General features: G+C 41.1%; 1 protein-coding gene across 2 annotated transcripts in view; it reads right to left on the bottom strand.

Annotated features, from left to right (window-relative positions):
- LOC126917947 (protein apterous-like) overlaps positions 1-26054 on the bottom strand; it is a 54179-nt gene extending 28125 nt beyond the window's left edge. The window contains exons 1-3 of one of the 2 annotated variants that reach the window (XM_050725429.1): positions 25025-26054; positions 10031-10322; positions 9159-9546 (exon numbers count right to left, since the gene is read on the bottom strand). In XM_050725429.1, the coding sequence (XP_050581386.1) occupies positions 9159-9546; positions 10031-10322; positions 25025-25072 (728 nt within the window). In that variant the 5' untranslated portion in view covers positions 25073-26054. The remainder of the gene's footprint in view (positions 1-9158; positions 9547-10030; positions 10323-25024) is intronic. The other variant, XM_050725430.1, reaches the window with a different exon arrangement.
- Positions 26055-26411: the final 357 nt, after the last annotated feature.

Genomic DNA, 26411 nt, shown 5'->3' with positions numbered 1-26411 from the left:
AGATAAGAGAGTCAAGTGTGTAAATTACATGGAAAGTTTAGTTCTAGTTTTTATAATAGTCCTCAAAAAGCACTATTCTTCTATATTTACAAAATAAATGAACATTTCGTAAAATGATATTTTATAAAATTATTTCTTTAAAAAAAAAAAGCGTCTATATATTTATCACATACTTAAAAGCCCCTCCTTTCAGAAAGCCCCTTAGTTTCAAAGACCTTGTTCCAGTATTCACGAAGAATTTCCGAGAAAGACCTAAACGATCCTCGTTCCATTCATTTTGCACCCTTAATCCGGGCATCCGGTTTCTTCCATCGCCCACGTAACGAATCTGCATGGTTCGCGGACGAATTTGCCGTGGCGCGGTGTGGGCAAGAAATTCCAAACGGTCCCCGAAGCGAGACGGAGCCCCGAATTAATTACCAGCCGGCATTGAACTTGGCCGTGTGTGAATACTGAATACTTGCGCGCGCGAAGGAGGCATCATCGAGCATGCTCGCCTCGAAAACATCCGCGAACGTGCGCACGGCTAACTCTTGTAGCGGGTAGTTCATTAGTCGCATTAGAGCAATTTATCAGCGATCAGGGGGCTGGACACGCTTCGATTGCCGACGCTGCTCATATTAACGGCGATACTAAAGCTCGAACAAACGCGTCTGACAAAGACGGAGGCCGAAGACCAACGGGCTAGCACCGCGAAGTAATTTCAGCCCGTGGAACACACAGAGGCGATTCCGGAGGAAAAGAGGAGGAAAGAAGAGGAGAAAAAAACTTGAACGATCCAGGAAGCTCTTAGAACACGGCGAGCAACGATCTCTTTACGCGCAAGCAATTTTTACGACGAAGCCACCGGGCCGGGCCGAGCTAACACGCGAGGTGACCAGCCACTTTCGACGTTCTACCGTCTGCCAGCCAGACGTTCATATTTCGCTTGGAAAGTGGCTCGTTAAAACATTCAAAGCTGCTTGACATTCTCGTCCGAAAACGAAATGGATGAGCCGGATAACTTGAAAAGCACCTGTGGCGATCCATCGCTAAATTGTAGCTACTCTTTCGCTTCGTCTTTCTTTTTCGCTAATTGCATCCTGTTCGATGTCAAAATATCAAGATCTGGTTAGCCACCGGATAAGGGGCGCTCTTTGTAACTCCTCGTGCTCGGCCGAGTTCTTTCTGAAGGCGTGTGATAAGAAGAGATTACTGAGAAAGCGACACTGTGTACTAATGATTACATCGATTCGAAATACGGTTATTTGGCCTGGAAAAATATTACACAAGAAGCAAATTGAATTTGTGTATTTCTTGCTATTAAAAATATGGCTAGTTATCTCTGAAATATCATATTCCAACACACTGTTCGCTACATAGTTCGTTTGCCTCGAATCTACGTTTTCAGTATCATCTAATATACATCAAACTATTAGAAAGTCCTAAGCTGTCCTAACATCCAAATATTCACTACCCGAACACTATTCAACATTCCATCAAACTTCTCCAACAGGCGCGATATCTAAAATGCAACAGTTACGTTAGCAGCATTATTTAATCGATGCAACACATATGTCGTAAACATCTAACATGTTAAAACTCCCAAAAAACCTAGCATCCACTTTAACTTACCAAAGATACCTAACCTATCCTAACAAGCAAATAGTACATAGCCACTACTCAAACGCTACCCAATATTATAATATACACGAAACTGTCCTAAATTCCCTAAAGTAATTCTTCCGCTTCTCGCCATCATCTTCGTTTAACGTCAACGCCTCAAACCCAGAAATCGACCATCCATCCAAGAGTCCATCCACGTAACTCGATCCTACAAACCTCATAGCCACGTGAACGGTTGGTCGCGTTAGATCAATCGATCGTTGGGTCCGCGAGCTAGACGAACGAGTTCGGGCCCGCTGCTGGAAATAATTCCTTCCGATCTAGAGCCGCGACGCGGGAGTTACGAAAGGGTGTCACGCGCGTAAAACCGAGTTCACTGGACGGACACGCGAACGCGCGTCGCCTAATAACACCGGTCGCGGCGACAGCCAGCAGCCAACGACACGCCGGCTATGCGGTAACGACGGCACAGATCGCACATGCGAGCCACCGAGATAAGAGTTTCGGGCCCAAAGCCGTGTCGTGACGGGATGTCTGTGCTATTCCATCTTGGCTGTCACTCTTGTATGACGCGGTAAGCAACTGTGTATGCAACCGTGTACACGCGTGTACAGTGTACCGGTTCGCGAGGACACACCACGAGGAAACGCGTCCAAAGTTGTCCACTCGCGTGCAAGTGCCGCTTGCAGAGAGAACACGGCCCCGCCACACCTCTGCTTCGACACTCTTGGTCTCCGTTGTCACTGGTTTCGACGACTTGCTCTCTGAATTTTAAACGGTTAACTGAGAACGAGTCGAGTTGTTGGACGGTTTCGGTGTATGTTGCTTCGTTAGAGGGTGTGATGTGGACTTTGGATTGTCATATCGAGTCAAATTCGCTGCATGTGTTATGGATTAAAGGCAGGTGGCGATTGTATCAGAATTTTAGCTTTGATGTGAATTTCAAATTACTGAATTGTGAATTAAAGAATAGAAGTTGCGTGCAGTAGTATCGAAGTATGTAATCTGGAACACCAGTTTCGATACATCGAATAGTTACATGGAAGATTATTTAAAGGAACACATTGTCGTTTGTAACGAAGTATCGTAATTCTTCTTTTCTAAATTCTTACGATTCCCAAATGTAAAATATATATCGCTCCAAAAATTTCCATGTCTTCCTTGTATTTCATCGTCGTGTTTTCTTTACTCGTTCTGAGGAAGAGTCGCTGATCTCAAAGGTCCCGTCTACTGAAAAAAAGCCCGCTATCTGGTAAACGAACGTTATCAGAAGGTTCGTCGATCCTCCCGCGCTGGTTCAAACAAAGAGACAGAAAGAACAAGTCGCGAGTACTCGCGTAATCGGCGACCACGGCATTTGCATCTCAGGCACGAAACGACGAATCCACGTGATCCGTGCGCGTGCAAAAAACCGGGGGGGCTCGTCTTACACAATCGCATCAACGGGAAATCTACGTTCTCAAATTTCAAGGCTTAATTTACGAGTGCCGCACGAGTAAATCACGAGGAATCGCAGCGCGCATCGCAGCAGCGACAAATTTATTCCTTTTCCTAGTAGATATCGCGTAACGCCGACACACTATCCTGCCACGAATGAAGTTCCTCTACCTGGGCGACAATAGGAAACGCGTCCAACTTTCCTGCCGGAAATCCCGAAAACCTGACTAGACACTATGCCATTTTGTACTTTGATCAAAGTATCATTGCACAAGATGAATTTTCGTCCATGATATTTTCATCGAGATATTTTTACTTTTATTTAGATTCTTTGATATAATTGATTAAAAAAAAATACATGAATTTTATATAGATATTAAAGGTGCCATATTACTATTAGCCTTACTGAATCTTTCGAGGCATTTTCAACTCTATTTTGTTTAGTTTTATGCACATATACCTGTTTAAAGCGAGCACAGTAGTATGAGCCGGAGGAATACCGAAGTCAGACAGTCGCGGTATCACGCTGGTGCGAATAGGACGATGTTATAAATTTATTAGGATGATTTTCAGTTCTATTAATTTCATCTTTATATCTCAATTATCCCGATTATCCAGCAGAGTTGCTCCTTATATTTTTATAAATTATTCATTTAAAAAAAATCATCTTGGGTGCTTCCCATTTGATTCAGCGAAAGAAATATTTGTGTAAATCAACAATGATAAAAAGGCAAACGTTAACCAATCCACGACGATCATCATAATTGCTCAATTGTGGAAATTCCAAATTTTGATTGATTCCACTAAATTTCAAATTTAATATAAAAATTAATCGACTAGACCAATGTAATATTCCGTTAATTTTAATCTGTAAAATCTCACACGGCACGCGGATCACCAAAACGCGTGTGCAAGAACGTCTAAACGACGTTCTCCCTTCGCGAGTTCTAATCTCGTCGCTGTCACAGGGTGTCTTCACTCGCGCGTCCTGCTTTGCGCGATAAAACCAGCTCCTTATCCAGGGGGATCTCGACCGTGGCCTCTGAGATCGGCTGGAGTGATTTTCGAGGCATACCACCGCGTCCACGAGCGAGCAGAAAGCGTGCAGACGAAGCGGAGGACGGAAGACGAGCAAAAGGAACCTCTGTTGGGTGTCTGGCTACCGAAATTGCAACGCGGCTTCGAGTCGAGCGACTTCAGCTTCTGTCACGCGTTTAATGATTTATGTAATAATGAATCACGGCTATCTACGATCTCCGTGACCATATGTTGAATCACGAATAACTGTAAAATTACTATATTCATGGAACGCTTGAGCGTTTTAGAATATTTAACCAATCCGACCAAGCGCGATTCCACTTTTCTCCGGCAGTGGCTGAAATTTGACTTTAAATTAAAACTCGAAAAACAACGCTACGAAGTTTTCTTACATACCAGTAACAAATTTGATAATAAAACAAATAAGCCATCAATTGTCCTCTTTGATGTGAAATAATAAAATTAAGCAACAAGAATCTGTAAACCGCAACTTATTTATCTATCCACTAATTTTATTAATTAGTAAGTCACTGTATAGGAGAGCCTAGAATACAATCCAACCGCTAATAAAAGCCTCTTTAAAAATTCGTGAATACCAAGCAGCCTACTTAAACTTCCTCCAACAAATCTCATCCGTCATTCAATTAAGAAAGCGAACGATAACAAAGAAAAAAAATATTAAAATTCGAGTGGGAAACAAAGTACGAAAGGTCGAAGGTCGATTCAAGAGTCAAGGAGACTGAGAATGAAAGGAAAAAATAGAGAAAGGCAAGTGCATCGAAAGGACATCCGGGGGTTGACGGCGCTGGTGCACCATCCGCGATGACGTGCAGCTCGGTGCACGTGTATATCGTCCGTCGCTCGTGAAATGTAGATCGACGGTGATTTACTTATCAAGAATCGACGCTTCGCCGGAGGTAAATGGTCGAGTCGTGACCATTAGTCGATGGACTGGCCAGTCCGTACGTACGGCGAACAGCCGTGTGTGCGAATCGAGCAGAGCGAGGGAGTACGCTAATATCCGCGCCGTGTGAGGCCTACTCCACGGCCCAACACGATGTTCCCTGTCCCTCTCGACCATGGTGCCCGCAACGATATTCTCTCATGAACCTTTAAATTATTTCGCTCGTCGATCGAACAAGAACGATCGAAGCATGTGGAATGAGGCATCGTGATACGAGTGGGCAACTTTGATATTTTCATTTCTGATGTGGGTTGTAAAGGAAGATTTATGAATTTGTTGATACGTGGTTGAATTGGTGGTTGTATGGAGCTGGAGAAGATAATCGAAGTACTTTGAGCATTTTGGAAGTTTAGTAGTTGTTGATTTGAATAGTTGTAATGTATACTTCAGAATAACTTTAGCGAGTTAGGTAAATTTAAATAGCCGGAAATCATACGTTCCAGTTTTCTTTGAAATTGGATGAAATTGAATGAAATTGATGAAAGACCAACAGAAATACAATTTGACGTTATTCCTTGACGGAATTGGTCAATATTACTTCGAATCATAACTTTTCCGATAAAGAATCAGACAATATATGAAGTTCTTGATCGAAGCAAAGCATTTTTTACTCTTCTATCTTCCTACAAAGTCTTGACATCGGGAAATCGACATTTTTCCAAACGAATCGCAAATACGGCGCGAAAGTTTCATCCGAAAGCACTTTTAAAGCATTTTTATTCTAAAAGATCGTTCACCAGGAGGAACGATTGACTTCTGACTCCCTGCTAGACAAGGATTAGTGTCTGAAACCGGGGCACGAAATATGGCAAGACAGGTGATTTCCGCGTACTGGAGCGCGAACGTCGAGGGCGCAATTGTTTCTCGGAATGGGAATCACCAGTGCCGGCTAAACGTGAGGGAATTCTTACGGAGCTGTGCCAAGTTCGCTTCTGGCGCACGAGTAACGGTTTAGGATACTTTAGGTAGAGATGGACCAAGTATTGCGCAAATTTATTTGACAAGTACACAGCGCATCAGTGCCGCTGCATCTTTAAATTCGTTTCTATAAAATTTCGTCGGAAATCAATTACTGATAAAAACTGAAAGAATAATTTTCTACGCTATAATTTGCGAACTATAATAGAAATCTTTCAACAAGTTTAATGAAACGATTTAATAAAATAATGTAATTTTTGTTAAAATAATCCATTTTATCAGTAATAACAGTGATAGCATAAACTAAAACTTACAATTTTATCTACTTATTTTTATAGCTACCTATGGAAATATTTTTTATGCTTCTCATAGATTTAGGAAATTACAGATTGAAGAAAAAATAGTTCATTAATCAGAGTCTTAAGTATTAAAGTATTAACTTTCAAAATAGTTAAATAAAATATAAATAGGGAGAAATTTTAAGTTTCTGGAAATTATCCATCAGATTCGTCTCTCTTATTATGACTATATGATTATGAGAATTTCATTGTGTTTCTCATAAAAATCACGCAATTTTTAAGGTGATACGCTTGTCGCCGTATCCCTAACAATACGGAAATCACCACGGATTACGTAACTTATTACGGATTTGCGTTTATCGTTTATAATCCCGATAGGGAAAGTTGACTAATTGAGGAACCGCTTGAGTAGAAATCTGGGGAAAGGTCTCGCGCATCTGCAAAAGAGGACGATCGCATCGATAAGTTTTTTTTCCTGGTTCTAACGTTGTTTCGGAGTATTAGGTAGATTAGGTAAGACGAATACGCTTGTGCGCTTTATTATCCTTATACTACGTGAAGCTCTTACGCTCGTATATTACTTAATGGGTCAATTTTCTATGAATAGCGAACGTTGTCGTGAATAGAAATTATCATTTTTACTTCCAAAGTAATAAATTTTATCCTTTCATCTTCTAATAGTTTCTAATAAAATTCTAAATCGCTTTATACGGAATCGATCTTCTTTCAAATTACTTCACTTTACATAAGCAAAAATTAATGGATGAATGTAATGTCAAGTCGGTAAATAATACGTAGTCAACGCATAATGTCAAATAATTGTAAAACTATCAAAAACCTTGCAATTCTTATATGTTGTGGTTAATATGATTTTATCGTATCGGAATATAAAATATAAGAATAGAAAAATTCAGAATATAAAAATTAGAAAGCTACATTAACAAGAGGCTAGAAATAATTTCCACACACCTTCATTTTCCAATGAAACGTTTTCTTATGAGATTTTAGATTTAATTTCCATAGTACGAAATTTTTATAGTCGTATGAAAGTACTATTATATGATACGAAATTTAATATACTTGAATCTAATTAATTAGTATGCAAATGCTACCACAGGTACAACGATATGCAGATACTTTTCGTAACCACTGTACATCGATGATGCCTGATCATGTTTTTTGTAAAATTTCAACACGAAATACAAAGTTTTTCTTGAAAGAGAATGCACGTTCTCGGAATAACGTGCATTTCAGAGGAAAAGCAAGCCGACTTATATAAACGCGTGGTATCTTATTGTTTTCCGCGAGTCGCTCTCTGTAACGATAATTTTTTGTTATTCCATGCGTGATTCGCCTCGATGGCCAGCTACTCGGTGCAATGGTAATTCACTGTCAATCGCGTGCACGTCGATAGAACGAGCCCTTATCATCGCGGCCGAGGAGATTCAAGACCTTCGTTGCGCAAACGCGTTCGCCCACTTTGAAATCACGCGCGCTCTCTGAAATCGCAGATGGTCTCCTCGAATGATCTGTGGAATTACAGAAATTGCCGCTTCGCGGTTGACTTACTCCTGTGACGAGCGACCCAGCATTTTCTTTGCACCGTATAACATGCCCTATTGACGTGAAGAAAAATTCAAAACGAAAATATAACGTAATTTAAGAAAAATATAGGGAAATCGGACGAACTTAATTTTTGACAACATCGAAAATTTAGTATGTTAGAAAAATTTTAAGTATTCGTTGAAATTATGTGATTGAGGGTAATTGATTAATTAAATGTCAGTGGAACAATGACACAAGTGTATTTTCTGTGATACATTACATTTTATATTTTCTTCGATAAAAATTGCCTTTAAGCTTCTTAATTATGTTTATTAAATTGATTTTAAATTTGAGGGAATAAAGAGTAGAATTTAAGATATCGATACATTACTAATCTTTGATTGATATTACTTGTACCGAATAATAACAAATGACTGAGATCTGTAAAGCATAAAATTTGGCCATAGCTACGCAAATATCGTTGTTTCACTGTAACGATAGGAAGTCGACCACTACGGATTTCCTCGGGCAACATTGTCGATAAAAACCAAAGACACTATACTTTGTGGTTTCATTTTAATTGCTTAGCGGGGAAGATTATCAGTCGACCACATGAAGATTCGTGTAGATATAAATATAGTTGTAAACCATGGCCGAAGCTATTAGAATGGGTGGATGAGAGGAATGGATCGATATAGGACATGTACCTAATTTATTTAATGCGTACAATCCCAAGACGTTTCACTAGACAAAATCATTAGAAGACTCGTTAACGGTAAGGTCGACAAACGTTCGAAACTTCGCTTTTATGACTCGCCTCGACGATACTCATTGGCGATCGTTACGAATCTTTAATGAGAGGTAGTGACTTTATCTTCATGATAAAAAACCAACTGCTTACTAATATAGATCCCTATTTTAATTGCGTTTTTTTCTAAAACTCGTTTTCCATCTACGAGCATAAAGTTTTAAACGAGCAATTTCTAAAACTCGCCTTTATAATATAAAATTCTTTGTATATTATTTTATAATCGGTTATTGTCAGCAATTTAAAGCTTTTAATGACTGACAACGAACAGCGCATGGCTCGTATTAATATTTGATTGATAAATATTAAAGATTGGTAAATCCCAAACCAAGACTGGTAAGTATAATCAACATGATCACACATGATCAATGAAAAGATAAGAGCTATTCACAAAAATATGAATTTGCATAAATATCTACAGTCTGCCTATTACAATCTCTTATAAGAAAACTCTGTCAAATCGACCTCGACCGCTTACGTAACGTTCCTCGTCGGGCCACCAGTCGAGGGTTAATCACCGTAACAAATGTCTGCATCGACTCACCGATAGTAATCCTTCTTGCAGTAAATGTTTCCGTCTCTGCTGAAGCAGGTGACTTCGCCATCGAGTCCTTGACGGCAGTGGGAGCATTGAAGACAGGCCGCGTGCCACCGCCTGTCCACCGCCTGCAAGTAAAACCTGTCGGATATCCGTAGACCGCATCCGGCGCAAACCACCCCCGGAACATCCTCAGACTGTGCGGGAGGAGTGGGTGGTGGCTCCAGCTTTGGGATAGCGTGCAAGTGGTCCGTGGTCTGTTGCTCCTGTGAATGAGTCTGCGGGTGCAGATGCGAATGGTGATGATGGTGATGATGATGCGTCGTATGCGGAGGCATGGTCAAGTCGCTGGGGTTCTCGAAATTACTGTTGCTATTCCTGTATTCTTGGCCACCTGACAAGCGTTTCAATGGATTATGACGTTTAATTTACAAATTGAGATTGTTGATTCAAAAATGAAAGAAAATTAAGGATCATCGAAAACAATTTTTACTTGAATCGTTAAATGTTATTACGGGTGCAAATTAATCCGATGTGTCTTTAAACAAAATTACCAATTTGTTCGTGGTATGTGGAATGTAAATTCGAGTATCAAATAAAATAATTTTCCTTATTCGATCAATTCACGTGAAGTTGCCAATACGAACACACGTGAAGTTGCCAATACGAACACACGTGAGGTTGTTTTTAAATTGTCGTGAAACATTAAAATATTTCAGTTTAAGATTCTTGTTAGAAACAAGTAAATCTAAATGCATCGAATTAATTTTCGCATTAAATACTTTAAAATTGTACGATATGAAAGAAAGTTGGAAATACTTGAAACATTTCGATGTGATAAAGAATTCAATATTGTTAAAGATAATACAAACACGTACCTCCAGGAGAATCATAATCCCTAGAGTCGTAGGGGGTGGTAGGTCCGTCGTAGCAGTTGTTGTTTGTTCCACAGTGGGTCTGATGCAGGGGTGTATGATGGGGCCCGTGATGGTGGGCGGCAGGAGGACTGCACGGTAAGGTGGTAGGTCGTGCAGCGTCGCCCATAGACGCAGGGAGGCAGGGACTTAGGTCCCTCGCCTGGTCCACTGCTCCGGGCCCCCCCGCACTGCCGGGCCCCCCTTGACGCCCCACAGCCAAGCCGCTGCCACGCTCCTGCGAGCTGGCCGGCTGCTGGAACAAACATCCAATCATACACTTCAGAAATTTTCAAAATTTACAATCAATGTCTTATAACATTTATGTATGTCTGAATTAAGAATATTTATACAAAATTTATATACCTGTGATCGCGATTAAAGATATAGGAGCTAAACATAAATTTGTTTTATGTACTGGAAATGGAGAGCTCACGGCCAAAGAGCGAAAAATGTATTTTGTATTTATTTCTTTACGATCCGATATTTTTAACAAAAGCAGATTGTAACAGAGTATAACTTTAGTTTACTGCTAGAGAATTATATAGTTACAAATTAAGAATAATATCTTCATATTTCACGGCTGACACGGTGTAAAAACAGCGATTAACTAACGCTAGCTTAAGTAGCAATTAAAAAGATCATAAGACAGGGAAATAACATTAGTTCGATGGCGTTAATTTTATTGTACGATAGGAATGGCTAAAAGGCTCGATGACAACGGGAATGCAAAGTTCTTCGCGCGAATGGAGCCTAATACGTTAATTGAACTGTAATGTGGCGGTGTTAAACGATTGTTTTACGCGCGTGTATTTTGCAACGCGGTCTCACGCGACACCCGAACGAGCATCGACGGTATTTCACCGTTCACGGTTCAGTAGTCGCATCGAAAAACCGAGTGGAAAGAACCTAATCCTTCCGATCTAACCGCAATTGCGTCGAAACAAAGCATAGTCGATTTGCTCGAGCGAAATTCTCACACCTACATTGTGCAATGTTCACAAAAATCGTCACAAACAGTGTCACCATAAACAAGAAGTCAATCGCGAGAAATCACCAATCAGAGAAAAACAGAGGAAGGATAGAGACAGGGTGAAAGTAATCAAAGGAGGCTTCCTTTCATTAATAGTTCGGATAGGATCGAATCGATTCTAAGTCGAAGGGACAAGACACGTCGAAAAACGCCGCGTCAACGTGGACGCGCCGTAGACCAGTCCCAGCTCAAAAACCTATATAATTCCCAACGACGAAGGGAGGAAAAAAGCTCGCCGGTAAAAGTAACCGATCTGAGGCAGAGCCGAAGATGGAGAAGACACTTTCCACCGAAGTCAAAGAGGAGGCACCGTAAAGGACATGGTCGGAAGACGTCGCAACCGCGTAGGATAGGTACTCCTGGTCGTCGTTGTCGGACCGACAACTGGAATAGGCGAAATAGGACAACAACCTAACAGGCACGAAGAGCAAGACGGCGACGGGGACAGTATCCAAAGTGACAGCGGATTACGGCTCGGTTGACATCGGCAAAGGGCAAGGGGTCTAGAGAAAAGGAGAAAGATAAAGAGTGGCATGCTGACGGCAGTAGCCGGTCGCCTCTGATGGATGTCGTAAGGCGGTGTGCGCATGCGCGCGACCCTATAAGGCGCCCGGAGCCGACCAATCCGAGTCGCCGCCGTGTTTCAACTGTCAACGCGGTTGCGGCGTACCGCGGTGCGCTCCAGACATAAATTACGTGGCGAGCTGCCCTGGTCCTCTCTTTCTTGTCCCTCTCTCTTTCCGCCTCCCTTTTTTCCTCTACCCCTCTTTCTCGCTCTTTCTAATACCTTTCAACTTCTCCTTCCCTTCTTCTTTACCCGGGAACCCTTTCTTCCCCATTTCCTTCTCACTCAGGTCATAGAGACCCTACGCTTCCTTAGGCTCTCTCTCCGGTGGAAAACCAATGCCGCACTTTACGACACCAGATACCGGTATTTACTGCATCTCCGTTGAAGCGGCATGTTTGCGATCGAGCCCGAAGGGCGGTTAACTTGTGCGCATAGAACGTCGTAAAGATCGCTACTCTGAGCGGTGATGCCCCACGGTGACGAATTTAAGCTCGTATTCCAACGATCTATGCTAAAGTTTATGGCACTTACAGTTAGTACCTTCGGTGGATAGTAATCATGCGTCGAGGGAATTTTTCTTTTGTCGAAACTCTTTACTCTAAGCATTAAGTTATTAAGAGACAACGTTGCGTGAAATTTTCTCTCAGTTAAATTATGAAAGTTTCTGTTGGAACTTAAAGTTGAAAAATATATCAGACGAATCCTTGAAATTCTCTTTCGTAACTTAATTGAAAAACAATTACGAATGTAACGTAACACTTGTCCCTAATAGGTTAATCGACTTTTTAATTTACCTAGATAAAAGTAAACGAAGTGAATTTCAACGAAAGCAAAATCTTCAATAAACAAGTATATTTATTCTTTTTCATTAAATAAACATGATTTAGCAATCTGTGGATAATACTGAAGGAAAAAAGATATCTCTACGACGATCTTCTTATTAAATTCGCGTTCCAGTTGCGACATAGATTCTGATTCTCTAAGTTGGCTAGCGACTTCTATCTTTTTCTGTTCTATTTCTTTTTTCCATTAACTGATTCATCGAACGATAATGGTCCTAGAAATGGCACAAAAGAGATCGATCGGATAAAGCGCGCATGCGCGGCGCCGCGTGTTTCACGACGAGGGAAAACTAATAGAAATTACCAGGTTCGTTTGTTACGGCGGATTTTCACTGTGCAACGTAACGATTACGCGGCGGCCGTTGTTTCTTATGTAATAAACCGGGTCGCGGAAAGAATCCATGGAACGCGCGTTTCGACGTGTCTCTCTGGTGCTTCTGGCGTGCAACCTATCGCGAGTCGTGGCTCGTTTCCTTCGAAGATCATTGATTAAGCTTCGATTGGAACTTTGATTGGGCGACTTTCTTGCCGCTAACAGTAACAACGACACCCCGCGGTGGTGAACTCGATTCTCCGAGGGAATACGCTGGTTTCTAGCGAAACGATTCGAGTCGCTCACCGCAAACGTTATCCGAATATCGTGGAAGAAGATGAAGTTAATTATAATTTTGCTCTTTTTTTATTAATTCCCTTGATAGATTTAAGTAATATATTTCCTCTATTTTCTCTATTATTTCTTACACAAAGTTACTGATTTGACAAAGATCATAATTTTACTTATTTATAAAGATTTGTTTTTAGAAAAAGATTACTAAGAATTTCTCGATAATTGTAAGTTTCGATTTAACGGGCTTCCGCTCCTATCCTGTTTTTTATTTATAAACGTGGACAATGTCGTCATCTACTTCCTGTCATTGATAGTATTGTACCTACTCAATGTCAGTTTGTAAACGCAGTTTCTTTCATCCAGTATTTAATCAAAACACATACGTACATACACTGAAATATCGATTTGTATTCTGATCGATATACAAATACAAAACTACATTTCTCAGAAAAGAAACCTCTACTTTCAATATATTTTTTCACAAAGAATTATTCTTTTCCGCTTATTTAATATTCTACTAAAAACTAACACGTTGAAATTTAATGGATTCAAATATTTCTACCATATTCATAGATACACATATAAAGACATCCTGTACATCTGTTACATGTATATGTATATCAGACAATCACAATGAAACGTTCTTTTAAATGTTACATCCATAACAACGGATCATCAAGACCTTCAGTCTTGCCTTTATTGGTTCAACAACGTTTGTTACGTTCGCCGATAACACCAGCGCATCATGCAAGAAATCAACCAGGTTTTCATACACTGTTCCTCGTTTAATGTCATTATTAACCTCCACTCGAACAATGCACAGCTTTTTTAACAGTGTAGGCGCATTTCTTAACACTCCATTGTGCCAGGTCGCACTCCTCGAGCCGCGAGCGAAGATGTTCTTTGGTACCAACATAGGTCGCCGCTTTTCTTTTGACGTGCCTCAATGAGATTTCCCAACCTTCCCCTCGTATCGGGCATCGCGGCGAAACAAGCGCCAACAACGAATGCAAATAGAGATATTTCCTCGAGAGAATGCGGCTGGAAATCTCTGTTTTTCCATCTGAACACGCGTTTCTCACGAACATTTTCGCCGAATCCCGTTTTGGTATGCGATCGTAATGGAATATCTTCTTGGATCGTAACCTAACCTAAATTTCGAACCGTTTCCACCGTTGCAACAGTTAGAATTATAAATAATATACGGATCTTTCGTCAGTTTCGACAATAGGAATGGATTGATTATATATTGAGGATTATAGGAAGAATAGGTGAACAGGAAGAACAACGCTCTCATTCTTCAAAGCAGTGTACAATCGCAAGATTTATGAAGTATGTTAACGATTGTGTGAACTCGACACAGTGTGATATGAAGAATAGGAACAAAGAATGGATATATAGTATATGATTAACACTAATAGCAACCATTCATAAGAGTTAATTGAGAATTAACACTGCAGATTGTGATGTATCGTAGATTTAGTCCTTTGCCAGTCTACTAATCCCAATCCTATGACTCTGTTCTCAGAAACTCCATTGATTATCCTAAATGCAAAAGGAGCATCCTCGTTTCGTTGCCTTCGCCATGGAAAAGGTCAACCATCCATATTTCATTGGAAAATTTCTATCAACCAATGAATTCCATTATTATCGGTTATCACTACAAACCACGTACCAGAGATTTTTCAATTCTAATCCCAGAACTCTGCTTTCATGAAATTCCACGGTTATCCTAAATATCAGATCAATAGCTTCATTTTCCTCCTTTCGCCGTGAGATCAATCAGCGATGCTTCACTGAAAAATTTCGTATTGGAAAATTTCAACGACGCCAAATGCATTCCGGTTGGTTATAGAAGCTGAACGAGTTCCATTTCCAGAATTTGCCCGATGGTCGATTTCGTAAGAGCGAACGCGACAACCGGCGAGTAGCTCGCGCGAACAGACGAGAGATCGATACGGGCATCCTATAAATTTCCCACGAAACGGCACGACCGGTCGATCGATCTTCACTCGGCTTCGCGAGATCCTTATCCATCTCGAGAGTGGACCTGCCACAGGCGGCCGGGTGCTCGGACTGTAAAACAGACTTTCACCGTGGCTCTAACTTGCACAAGACTCCGCCTTTTTCATTTTCACGAAACGTGAAGTAAATAACGAGCGCGGAATCCGTCGGGATGCCGGCATGAAAAGCCAGTAGAATGCCGCCAGAAATGCCGCTCGACGGTCGTTCGATTGTGCGACAGCCTCTCCGAACTACTGCCAAGATATCGACTGTCGATTACATTGGTCGCTGTGTACGTCTACTTTTGTATTATTTCTTTCGTCTGTTACTTTACTTTTCCTCTTTTCGCATCTTTTTTCTTTTCCCTTTTGTTTCATTAATTTTTCTAGGGCAAACAGACGCGTGGACCGCGTGTACACCAAGATAGCACGATGTATTAAATTCGCGCCGTGACTTTCAGATTGATAAGTAATCGATGATTCATCTGTTTCGCGTCGGGGTAACTTGCGCCGAGCCGTTAACGAGTTATCAAAGTAGAGATACGCTGGTCCATTAGATAGAAAATACGAGGTCGAGTTGGAAATTTTTATTGAACAACCACGTTCTCGTGGAACCTATAAAATCTTTCTTCCCAAACACTTTCTTCTCAGAGGCTGTTTCCTCCGTCTGTTCGCGAACGAGGAATGGGGTAATTGGAGCGTGATTCTTTTTGTAGCGCGACACGATCTCGTATGATTTACGAGAAGTCATCAGTATGAATCAGACACGACTCGAGCCGAGAATTTTTCTACGATCGTTCCCCTCGTTTGGAAAACGCCGAGCCGCCTGTTTCCAGACGGTGAAGTTAACTGGAGACTGGAGACTTAACCATGGGAAAATGGATCTCAAATCGAATGGAGTCTGCAGTCGTTCTGTAAGGAGGATGAGAAACGAGTCAGTTTCGCGCGGGAAAAGTTCCAAGGACCACACGGTCCGAATACGGTCGGAATAGGAGAGCTGGTAAAATTTATTGAGGACGATCTCTCGCCGCGTCGCCTCCATGACGGCTCCGATGATTAACCATCCATTTTTGGGGACAAAAAGAAACGCAAAATTCACCATTTCTTTATCACTCTTGCGAATCATTACGAAAAGCTTAGGAGCAACGAATAGAATCGCTGTTTTGAAAGGAAAAACAATTTGAACGACGAACATAGACAATGCGTTTGGCTTGAGTAAAAACTTTTTTTTTTTTTATTATTTATTAGAATATTTACAATCAATTCTCGTTGAGAATTTTCAGTAACTTAATTTGGCGTGATACAATGACATGGATTATAATAGTTTTATATTGTTGGTTCTAGTAGAAACTATGGATTTAATCTAGAGGGTATTTTCTTTTTAGTCTGCGGATCTGGTCCGTCGTGTCCAGTAGTTGGGCGACTAATGGGTTGTGGTGGTTGTTGACTCTTGTGTTATATCTGGACTTGTGTATTTCATCTTTGACTGTAGGTAGAGTAAAAACTGAGTAAAGACGTGTAGAAGAAAGAGCACGATCCTTGATCTTGTTGATTTTGAAATGTTATAAATGTTATAAATAGACCAATTTACTTTTATCGATACATTAGCGTATACATAAGGTATGATCAAATAGAACAGTTAACGTATCAATGTTAGACTCTGTGGAAAGGACAATAGTTTTATTTCTACAAATTTATCAGCCACGAATATGCTAAAAGAGATACTCAATGACGAATCTGGAATGTATATACTTCCAACCCATGATTCAAATTTTTCAGATTCTATCTTTCCCAGCATCTCCTGTTATCCATATTTACATTACATTAAAAAGTATAATAAATTATTACTTACTAGAAATAGTATTAAAAGCAATAAATTACTGATTACGAACATCTTCAGAAAACTGTCACCAATATCGCAACTATAAATTTTATAACATATCCTCTCAATTTTTTCAACTTCCAAATTTCCGAAATCCTCGAGCTCCAATGCCAACAATTCTCAGCATGTCCTATCATCGATACTAAAAGCGAGACCACAAAAAAATCAAACCAGGAAATTCGCTCGCAGTCCGAATCTGGCATCTCTCTTTGTCCCATTTCTCTCTCGCTCTGTCGATTCTATAAACACGCGCGTCCCGTGTTGGCCGCGTATCAGCTTCCCTTGGCCAGCCATGATAGTGATAACAATAAACAGCCTCGTCCACTCGGCGGACGGGCTGCAGCCTGTGGTTTCTCTTAAAACGCGTGGGCGACGCTTAACACCGCAGAGAACCGATAAACTGCTCGCTATCTGCACTTCTCCGCGGCGACCGGCTACCAACCGGCCGGACCTCGAGCTACTCGCGACCGGACAAAAATATTGGATCGTGGCTGTTCGTGTGCTACTGTGCCACCTCGGTTATTCGGCTGCTACGACGACAGCCAACTGAGAGAAACAAAAAACGAGAAAAAGGAATAAAGAAGGAAGGTGTTTGCGAAGGAAGAAGCCACCAGTCGAGCTCTAAATATAGATTCAACCCCTTTGGATCAGAGACTGGTCTCAAAGAGTATTGGTGTATTTTACGAGGATTTGATGAGAGCAGGATTTTGAAGGTGAATGATCGAAAATGGTACATAATCGTCGATGGTACTTTTGCCACTATTCAGTGTTTATTTTCCATTTTCTTATTCTTATTTTGCTTTTAACTTTTAATTTCACGTGGAATTTTTAATTGTATCATTAAACTGTTGGTAATGGATGACAGATTGCTTGCGAATGTAAGGATTAATTATATTAAAAATGACGCAAAAAGATTAGTGTTTTTTACTCGATATAAAATACGTACTTTTTTGTGAAATCGAGATAGTTATTCGCGACTCGATGTTGAAATTATTGTTCCGCTTCTTTCAATTACGTCGCGTGTCATGTATATGCAAATATAAAAAACTCTAATTTCAAGTTCGATAAAATGTCATGTAAATTCTTCCGCTCGAGAAATTTAATCAACCTAACTTCAATCTTCGACCTCCCACGTTATCGTACAGAAACACTGTTTTCATTCAACAAGAAGAAATTATCATTTCTAATTATTTTTAATCTGTACATATTATGAAACAATTTCGACTATCAATCTACTCGAATTTTCACGAATTTCTAGCACAGCTTGATCGCCATGAATATTAAACGTATCGCGCTTTTGCGTGTGATTACGAAACCTGCGTTTTGCAAATTTTATGAATCACGACACCGAACGAAATCGCATATCGTCGACCTCGAATTTTTCCGATCAATTCTCGCTATCGACGCTTTCCACGCGATTAAACGATTTCTTAATGACAAAAATGACGAAGAATCAAAACCGAATCAGAGTGATAAAAGATCGAGAGCGAGAAATCTACTTGATCGAACGATACTACGATATTCTGTGGAAATAAAAAAAGAGATTGAAAAAATGAAAAAATATCGAGACGAATATTGTCGTCCTTGCGTCACATCCGGTGCGTCATTGCACAATCGCCAGGACTATCGAGATCCGAGGGAAGCGACTCGTTTGCAGTGAGGCAAAGAATACGTAACGATAATTGAGAAATTATGAATTTTGACGATTGTTCCAGGAAATCGGTGATCTCAACTGCGTAGGAATATCGTATTATCATACTACGTGTTCTGTTTTGTTTTCTTCTTCTGGTACGATGTTTACGGAGAAGATTTTGATTTAACGACGCTCGGATAATTTCATCGCTCGTTTCAATGTTACGTCTACAATGATCTTATGTTTCCTGCGACGTGTGTATTTAGAACAAAAGTTCTGCTAGATTTCTTCCTTGCCCGATGTCAATCCAAATGAACGTGATTAATAACTACTAACGATCAAAGAAGTTTCTTTTTTCGCATCATTTACGCATGGGTAGAAAATAAAGACAATTAACTCTTATCTTTTAGAAAACCTTAATCTTTTATATTTCATTGGTGCTACTACGCAAAATTGACCAGATGAAAATTGTTTTTCTTTTTTGTATCGTTTCCACCGAGACAAAATAAAAAAGAGAACGTTACTGTATAAATAAAAGTATGCTAAAATTCTTCGTCAATCGTATAATCTCTGTATATTTTCAATATTATTTACGATTAACCAAACAAAGCTTTATTCATATAGACAATTTTTCTTTTTATATTATTCTAAGGAAAAAAAGGGATATGGAAGAAAAGGAATCTCGCAACTGCCTGACAAAGCAAAGAGGTGTAAGAGTACTTGAAGTAAGAGATGAGAAAACAGTTATTTAAATACTAAAACGAGACGAGATACCGGGGACACAGAACGGCGGCACGCCGAGCAGGCCAAGAATCGCGACCCGACCCCGAGATACCGCTTTCCCTCCCTCTGTGGCCACTTCGCGTTCCGGGAAAATTCAGATCGCGTCTTCGTCTGCCAACGACGCGACGCCCGATTCGACCGCTATTAATCACGTGCAAAACCGTGATCGGCCCGCTGAAAGCATGAGTAAACGTTTCGACGTACCGCAACGAGGACCGTTTGAAAATTTTGCGAAATGTCCGACCGACAGATGATGCATTCGAAGAAACACGAACGGACAGATTCAATCTTCTTGCGACTATTCGTGACTTTGATGTATTCGGGAATTTTGAAAGGGTTTCGTCGAGTATTTAAAGAAAATGGAACGATCGATGAGACAACTATGTTTTCGAGTTGTCAGCAAGAGTGAAAATCGGAACGTTTGACGATAGACAAAAAGTGAAAACAAAGAGAAATTTTCCTAGAAGCTGTAAAACTGCCAGTGGGAAACGAATTTCCTGTTCGTTGAATATAAATCATACGTTCTTACGACGGAAAGAGCATAGTGGAACGAATTAATTTAGGAATCGCGATTAAAAGATCTATTCTACCCAACGTGTTTTTTATTCCGAGAACCGCCAGTGAACAGGCAGTTAGGATATTAACAAGTTCCTGTGCAATAAATTAGCCACCTAGAACCAGGCTCTACTTCATAAATGTTTACTTATTCGTTCTTTTACTTGGTGATCCCTTATTCGATGATTCACCGAAATTCAAACGCATGACGAATAAAAATCTTTATCTTCTAACGCGTGATAGGAAATTCATTTCGTTACATTTCTTACGTATAAATAAAAATCAAAAAGAAGAAGAGGAATTCCGTTCCACTAAATTTCACTAAAAAAATCATATTCCTTTATAACGTTTTTCTATATAATCAATTCTAAACTAAATATTTCGAAAATATTAAATGTTCGTGTTTAAAGCACAATCACGAAACAGAATTACGAGCAACTCCGTTTCCTCAAATTTCGCCGAAACTCGGGAAAACTGGCAAATTTTTGCCAAGAGACGAACGTGTCACTCTGGAGGACAATTTCGCGAGCCACGATAGGCAAAAGCATATCGCCTCCAGTCCATACCTAAATAAACGACAAAAGATGGAGCGCGGCGCGGATTTATTAAACGTTCGTCCCGCGATGACCGCCGCCGCTTCGTGGCGGATATATCTCAACAGGCCCGGCCAATAAATTACGCTCGACACAAACGGACCACTATCACGGACAGACACGTTCGTGCCACGTCGCGCTTATCTCATCGAAGTTACAATAATCACACTCTCTTCGGCCGGCTCCATGCTGACGCACGCGTCCGGCTGCGTGCATAGAAAAAGATCGAAAGCGTCGAGAGACTAAACGACGCCAAATCCGTGTGACTCTGATTAGATGCGTTCCACCAATATCAGTTTCAACGATTGGATTTCAATCGACCGACTACAGGTCAGAATCGATGAAAGATTGTTTGTTGAATCACCACTTGTACGCGACGGGTGTTTATGTATATTCATATTTTGATAACAATACTAATCATATTATCATAATGACTATTTATGTCATATCACAATGTGTATATCATAATGATTATTTTGCTTTGAACATCAGTCTTCGAACAATGGTTTAAGAATTATATATGTACATAGTTGTCTCGATGATTTGAACGAAGGTTTGGAATAATTTAAGAAAGTCTGAGTGGGTTTGAAAGGAATCGAAGCCGAGAAAGAGAATGTGGAACAGTTTAAGCGCAGGTTACTTTCAGGAAATTTCAGAGCAGATGTAAAATGAATTAACGTCAATATCTTCTGAGCTTTTGGAAGAAGATTCCTGTCGAATTACGCCAGTAGGAGGAAATATATAGGTGGAAGGGTAACATCGAGAAACTGAGTTCGATGGGGAAGAAGATGTAAATTTCACTCTTGAAATCTGCAATCTTCGAAATATTCGAAAGTATTAAGCTTCCCCTTTAATTCCTCCGATCTTAATTATCTTAACATTGCTTCAGATTTTAGATTCTTATATCACCACTTCCATTTCAACAGCATACAAGGATTTTTAAATGTTTAAAAAAAAAAAACTTTGACATATTAACGATTGTATCGTGTTCTCCTTAAATTTAAGAAATATTTTAATAGTAGGAAAATTTGTGTCGAAGATTACCAAAGAGAGTAACATTAATCGTGGTATGAAAGAAAACGTTCTGTAACTTGTAAGTTTCGGCTCAACTATCATTCAATCACGTTATAACGCAACTCTGTCTTAAAACCACCTCTAACCACGAAGTCAACATTGTTGCAGTATCAAGAATGTCTGCTCAACCCGACGAATAACTCCCGTCAAGCATATGAAATGTCTGAAAAATCCGTCGCAGACTCGAACTCGTAATTCACGCAGTTGTCGGGGAAATTGTTATTTATTTTCACCGCAGTCGCGGCCCCTGTCGCGAGATGAATTATTCGATGGTGCACGCGGCCACAAAGGAGCGTAGGAAAATCTCGGGTTGCGCAACGAAGAAACAGAGAAAATTAAGCCGGTTGAAAGCCAAACTGATCGTCTCTGTTTTCCTTAACAATCTTTTATTTTGACAGGTAATGGAATATACGATTAAATTTTTCATAAATACGCAAAAACGTGTAATCGATGTACGATAAACGCGTCAACTCAGCAAAAGCTAAACGATTAACCTCGGTTGAGACGATCAGTTTGACTCTTGTGTGATTCAATTGCGCTGGCCACTCGTCGCCGCCACGAAAACGGCGCGCCATTCCCGCGCCCCGTTTTGCGTTTCATGCGATAAAATAATCGCGTCGCTATAAGGAGACTGGGACATTTAACGCACGGCGCCTCTTATATGATACGCTTTAATCAACCGCTGATTCTTTGGTAAACAAATTATTTACGTCGTGTTTCTTTCAATGGTTTTCATTGTAAAAATTTCGAAGAATAGCCGTCAAATTAAATGAATGAAAATTACAGAATAATTGTGAATGATGTATCTCACGATTTGAAAATTTGTATGTTCTTTAGAATAAAAAAAAGACAACACACGACGCCATGAAATATGTTTTACAGGAATGATCAGCAAGATAATGAAATATACTTCGTCGTGAATAATTCCGTGAATAATGGAGAGATAGTTTTGTTTGAGAAAATTCTCGTGGAATTTTTGGTGGATTTTTATAGTAGCTTTTTGTAGGTAGATATAGGGGCGTGAAAAGAAGGAATGATACGTATAATTTAAAAAATTCACATTCTGATGTAATAAGAATTTCCGAGTATTTATACGGACTGTGAACAAAGTAAGAATATAAAATTAACATATAGAATTAACATAATGTTTATCACGAAACAAACAAAAAAAGCGAATAAATCTTAATATAACGTATATTACAGCGTTAATATAATTTGATAAAAAGTGGAAGTCAATCTTTTTCTTCGACTGTACATTATCGATCTACATTAATGTATTATTTTATATGTATTACTTTCTTACTTGTATTACTAAAATATATCCAAATATGTATACACATTGAAACGACACAACAAAGTAACTTAAAAAGATCAGAAATTAATTCCGAGAAAAGTTTCCGCGAACACAAGTTAATCGAACGAAAGAGAACGAAAATAATGAAAGTCGTTCGAACTCTCGTTTGAAACGGTTTATATCGATTAACACTCAATTTCGGTGGAATCAGCGAAAATAAAGGGAAAAGAGAAAGATTGGTAAGCGATGGCATGCGTTTTACATCCAGCTCGTTTCGTCGGCGTAGCCACGAGTTAATGCATCGGTTCAATTAGCGGCCATCGTGGTGACACCGAACAATCAATTACGTTTGTTTACAAGGTGTACCCGTTAACGGCACAGCCATTCAACAGTCGTTTAAAACGGAATTAACATTCCTTGAAGATGAACGCCGGTTTCGCTGATCGTACATTGCTCGACACTGTTCGAACCATCGTGCAATGGAAAACGAACGTCGCCGCTAAAAATCACGAGCATCCACGTTCCGCCGTTTAATCCGACATGATTTCCTTCATGACCAAAACGGTTTCGTGAAATGTTCGTAGTAAATATCACGAAACAGAGGAATTTCGATTTCTCTTTCGAAAATTAACTTGCGTTGCTAAAACACGAGTATACGTACAGGATTTTCTCGAAAAGTATGGCCAACCAAGAAATAACTACGTCGAACGAATCGAAATGAACGTATACAAACGTAAGAATCTGCTTCTATGAAGAAATTCAATGAAAATCCACGGAAAATATGAAAAATTAATAAAACGAGAATAACCCGAAGAACACGACAGGATTAAATAATATCGTATAAAAAGTATAATGAAACGAGATCAGTGTTTAACATTTCGCTTCGATCTACTAAAAATGATAATCGCTTTCAGCAATGGACCAAAGAAAAATCTCTGTCTAAAGATTTCACGCAATATCAACCCTTCTCGAACAATGACAAGGAGAAAGAAAAATGTATACCTTTTAACCGATCGAAATCTGCAACCCCTTTCAGCCAGGGGAATCAATTAACAAATCGGGGGCGCGACTCGGGTTCGCGTGTCGCGATCCATTACACCGGTGACACCCGAAAAATTCACAAGCTTCGTGGCGATCCGTCAAACCCGTGGTTCGTGTACGCACGCAGGTCTGTCGTCGAGACGAGGTTTTTTCTGTCGGCGGCGATCTACAACGTCGTCGCGAATCCCTGAAACCCGTTCCGCTCCACGGCCGGCGAATATATCAACCGTTGCGTCGCCGATAAGCGTCGGAGCTCGTCGGCGACTCGTTCGCCCAGCAATATTCCAATTACGGAATCGCCGGCAATAAAATCGTTGGATCGAATTATCCAGCTAGGATTTGTTTCCATTAACAGCTACAACCGGACACCGACAGCCGCTATCGAGCGGCTCCCTTATCCCTCGCAACGAGAGGTTTTAATTAGTTTGTCGAGCCTGAGAATTTAGAATCTTGGAGATTGGACGTTTCGAGCGATCCTAAGACGTGGATTAATCTGTTTTTCGTGAAAAAAAATTGTCATACGGGAGTTAACAGATACTTAGGAAGTAGACTATGATATTTTGAAGAAAAAGATCGTTGTATCGGGGCACGTTGATAGAAATCTAGAATTCTCAAGTTTGTGGGATACAACTATTTAAAAGCACCCATTACAACTCGCAGAAAATACGACTGTAATTCCAGAATTTCAGCCAGTCAAAAGAAACCTACTTAATAGAAACCTGATAAACCTAATAAGAATTATTGAAAAATGTCTGTTACAACTCCCGAAAATGTAATAATTTCGGAATATAGGTCGCTCGAAAGCAACCAAAGAACCAAATTGCGACCCCCTCTCCTCTTGTAACATTCTAAAAAAAGCTCTGCTCCAGGTGCAAGTGTCAAGTTGCAAGAGTTGCAAACTCGGTGGAGATCAAAGGGTCGAGGTAAGGATCATCATCCACAGATCATCGAGGCCTGCGTGACAAAGGACCGGGAGCCCCTCTCGACGGTTTTGTGGTGCGTACACGGCCAATAAGCAAAGAACCGAGGGAATAGAGGGATGACACTCACCCAGTGCATGCCGGTGGTAGGAGGGGCGCGCTCCTCATACACTCCCATCAGGGTGGCTGCTGTCGCGGGGTAGTTCCCGCCGAGGGTGCGCGACGCCGAAGCTGCTTGGGGGGGAGTCCCGGGGGATCCGCTTGCCGATAACGCGGAGATGGCGTCCGCTGCGCAGGTTCCCTTCTTTTGCCTCCTCTTCTTCTTTCTCCACCACCGTCAAGCTCGCTTCACCCTCTACTTTCCCTGGTTTGGCAATTTTTTCCGCACTCAAAAACGTCACTGGCACCTCCGCGTTGCTTTTTTCCCCGGACTTGTATCAATATCTATATATATTGAATATGAAAGAAAAGTCCACGAGAGAACTGATAATCGTTGTCTGGTGAGTGGGTAACGCGCGCCCTCGCGGGCACATTTCGCTGAAAAAGAATCACTCCGAGAATCCAGCAGCTAATTCTGCTCTGTTAAAAGCAAAGACACGGTGTAACAGTACGGAAACACCGAGCAGACAGTCACGTTACCCCGGAGAAGAAAGTACACCCCTCACTGATACACAATCACTATAGACGCAACGGACAGTCGTTCATCGACGCGACGAGTTGGGGCGACGGGGCGCAGTCCTAGAACCTTGTCGCGGAATTCCTGGTTCCATATCGAACCAAATGGTTCACAAGCACTAGGGTAGTCGGAGAAACGCGCGACGAAATAACACCCGGTTAGTCCGCGCACCTGCACTCGAATACTACCACCGTCCTGGTGTCCTTGGAGCATCGACAGCTCGGTGATCGATCTCAGTTCGTGCTCCTTCGAGGGGACGACCGGACACGCGTCAGACACGATTCATGGCGCATGTGCCCCGTGTGGTACAAAGGAACGACGAGATCCAACGACCACGACCACGGCCACGGCGACGACACGTCGAGAGGAACGACGCCAGAAAACGAGATTCGCGCGAGCACGCTGCGCCACGGTAAATACAGACCCGTCTACCGAGCCGAAGCCGCGATGCGGAGTGAGGGAACCGGCACAGCTGCAACTGGTTCCAGCCAGAGGCAGCGCCGCATTGCGGTGGAACCGTGAAAACTACCACGTCACAAGGTGGGGCGGACACGGTTCTACGAAGAACCGCCCACTGGCACCCCCTCCCTGGTCGGCAGTGGAACAACAGGCCACACCCCTACACGAAACCCGATACTGTCTTTCCTTGTCTGTTCCGCAATTCTGTCTGGTCAGACCTTGTCTCGAGCACCACGACTACTTTGCTCCACGCCGCGCTCCTGCTCCAGAGAACCGTCTGCACGAGAGAACAGCGGCTCCGCTGCGGTACACAGTGGCGTAGCCTTCTACGTATATGTGGTTTCGTAGAACAGACGCTTTAAATTGGTGCCTCGGACGGCTG

Source organism: Bombus affinis, chromosome 6, assembly GCF_024516045.1.
Source record: "Bombus affinis isolate iyBomAffi1 chromosome 6, iyBomAffi1.2, whole genome shotgun sequence".
NCBI lineage: Eukaryota > Metazoa > Arthropoda > Insecta > Hymenoptera > Apidae > Bombus > Bombus affinis.
The sequence above is the reverse complement of the archived record's forward strand: the minus strand, read 5'-3'. Positions and strand labels throughout refer to the sequence as shown.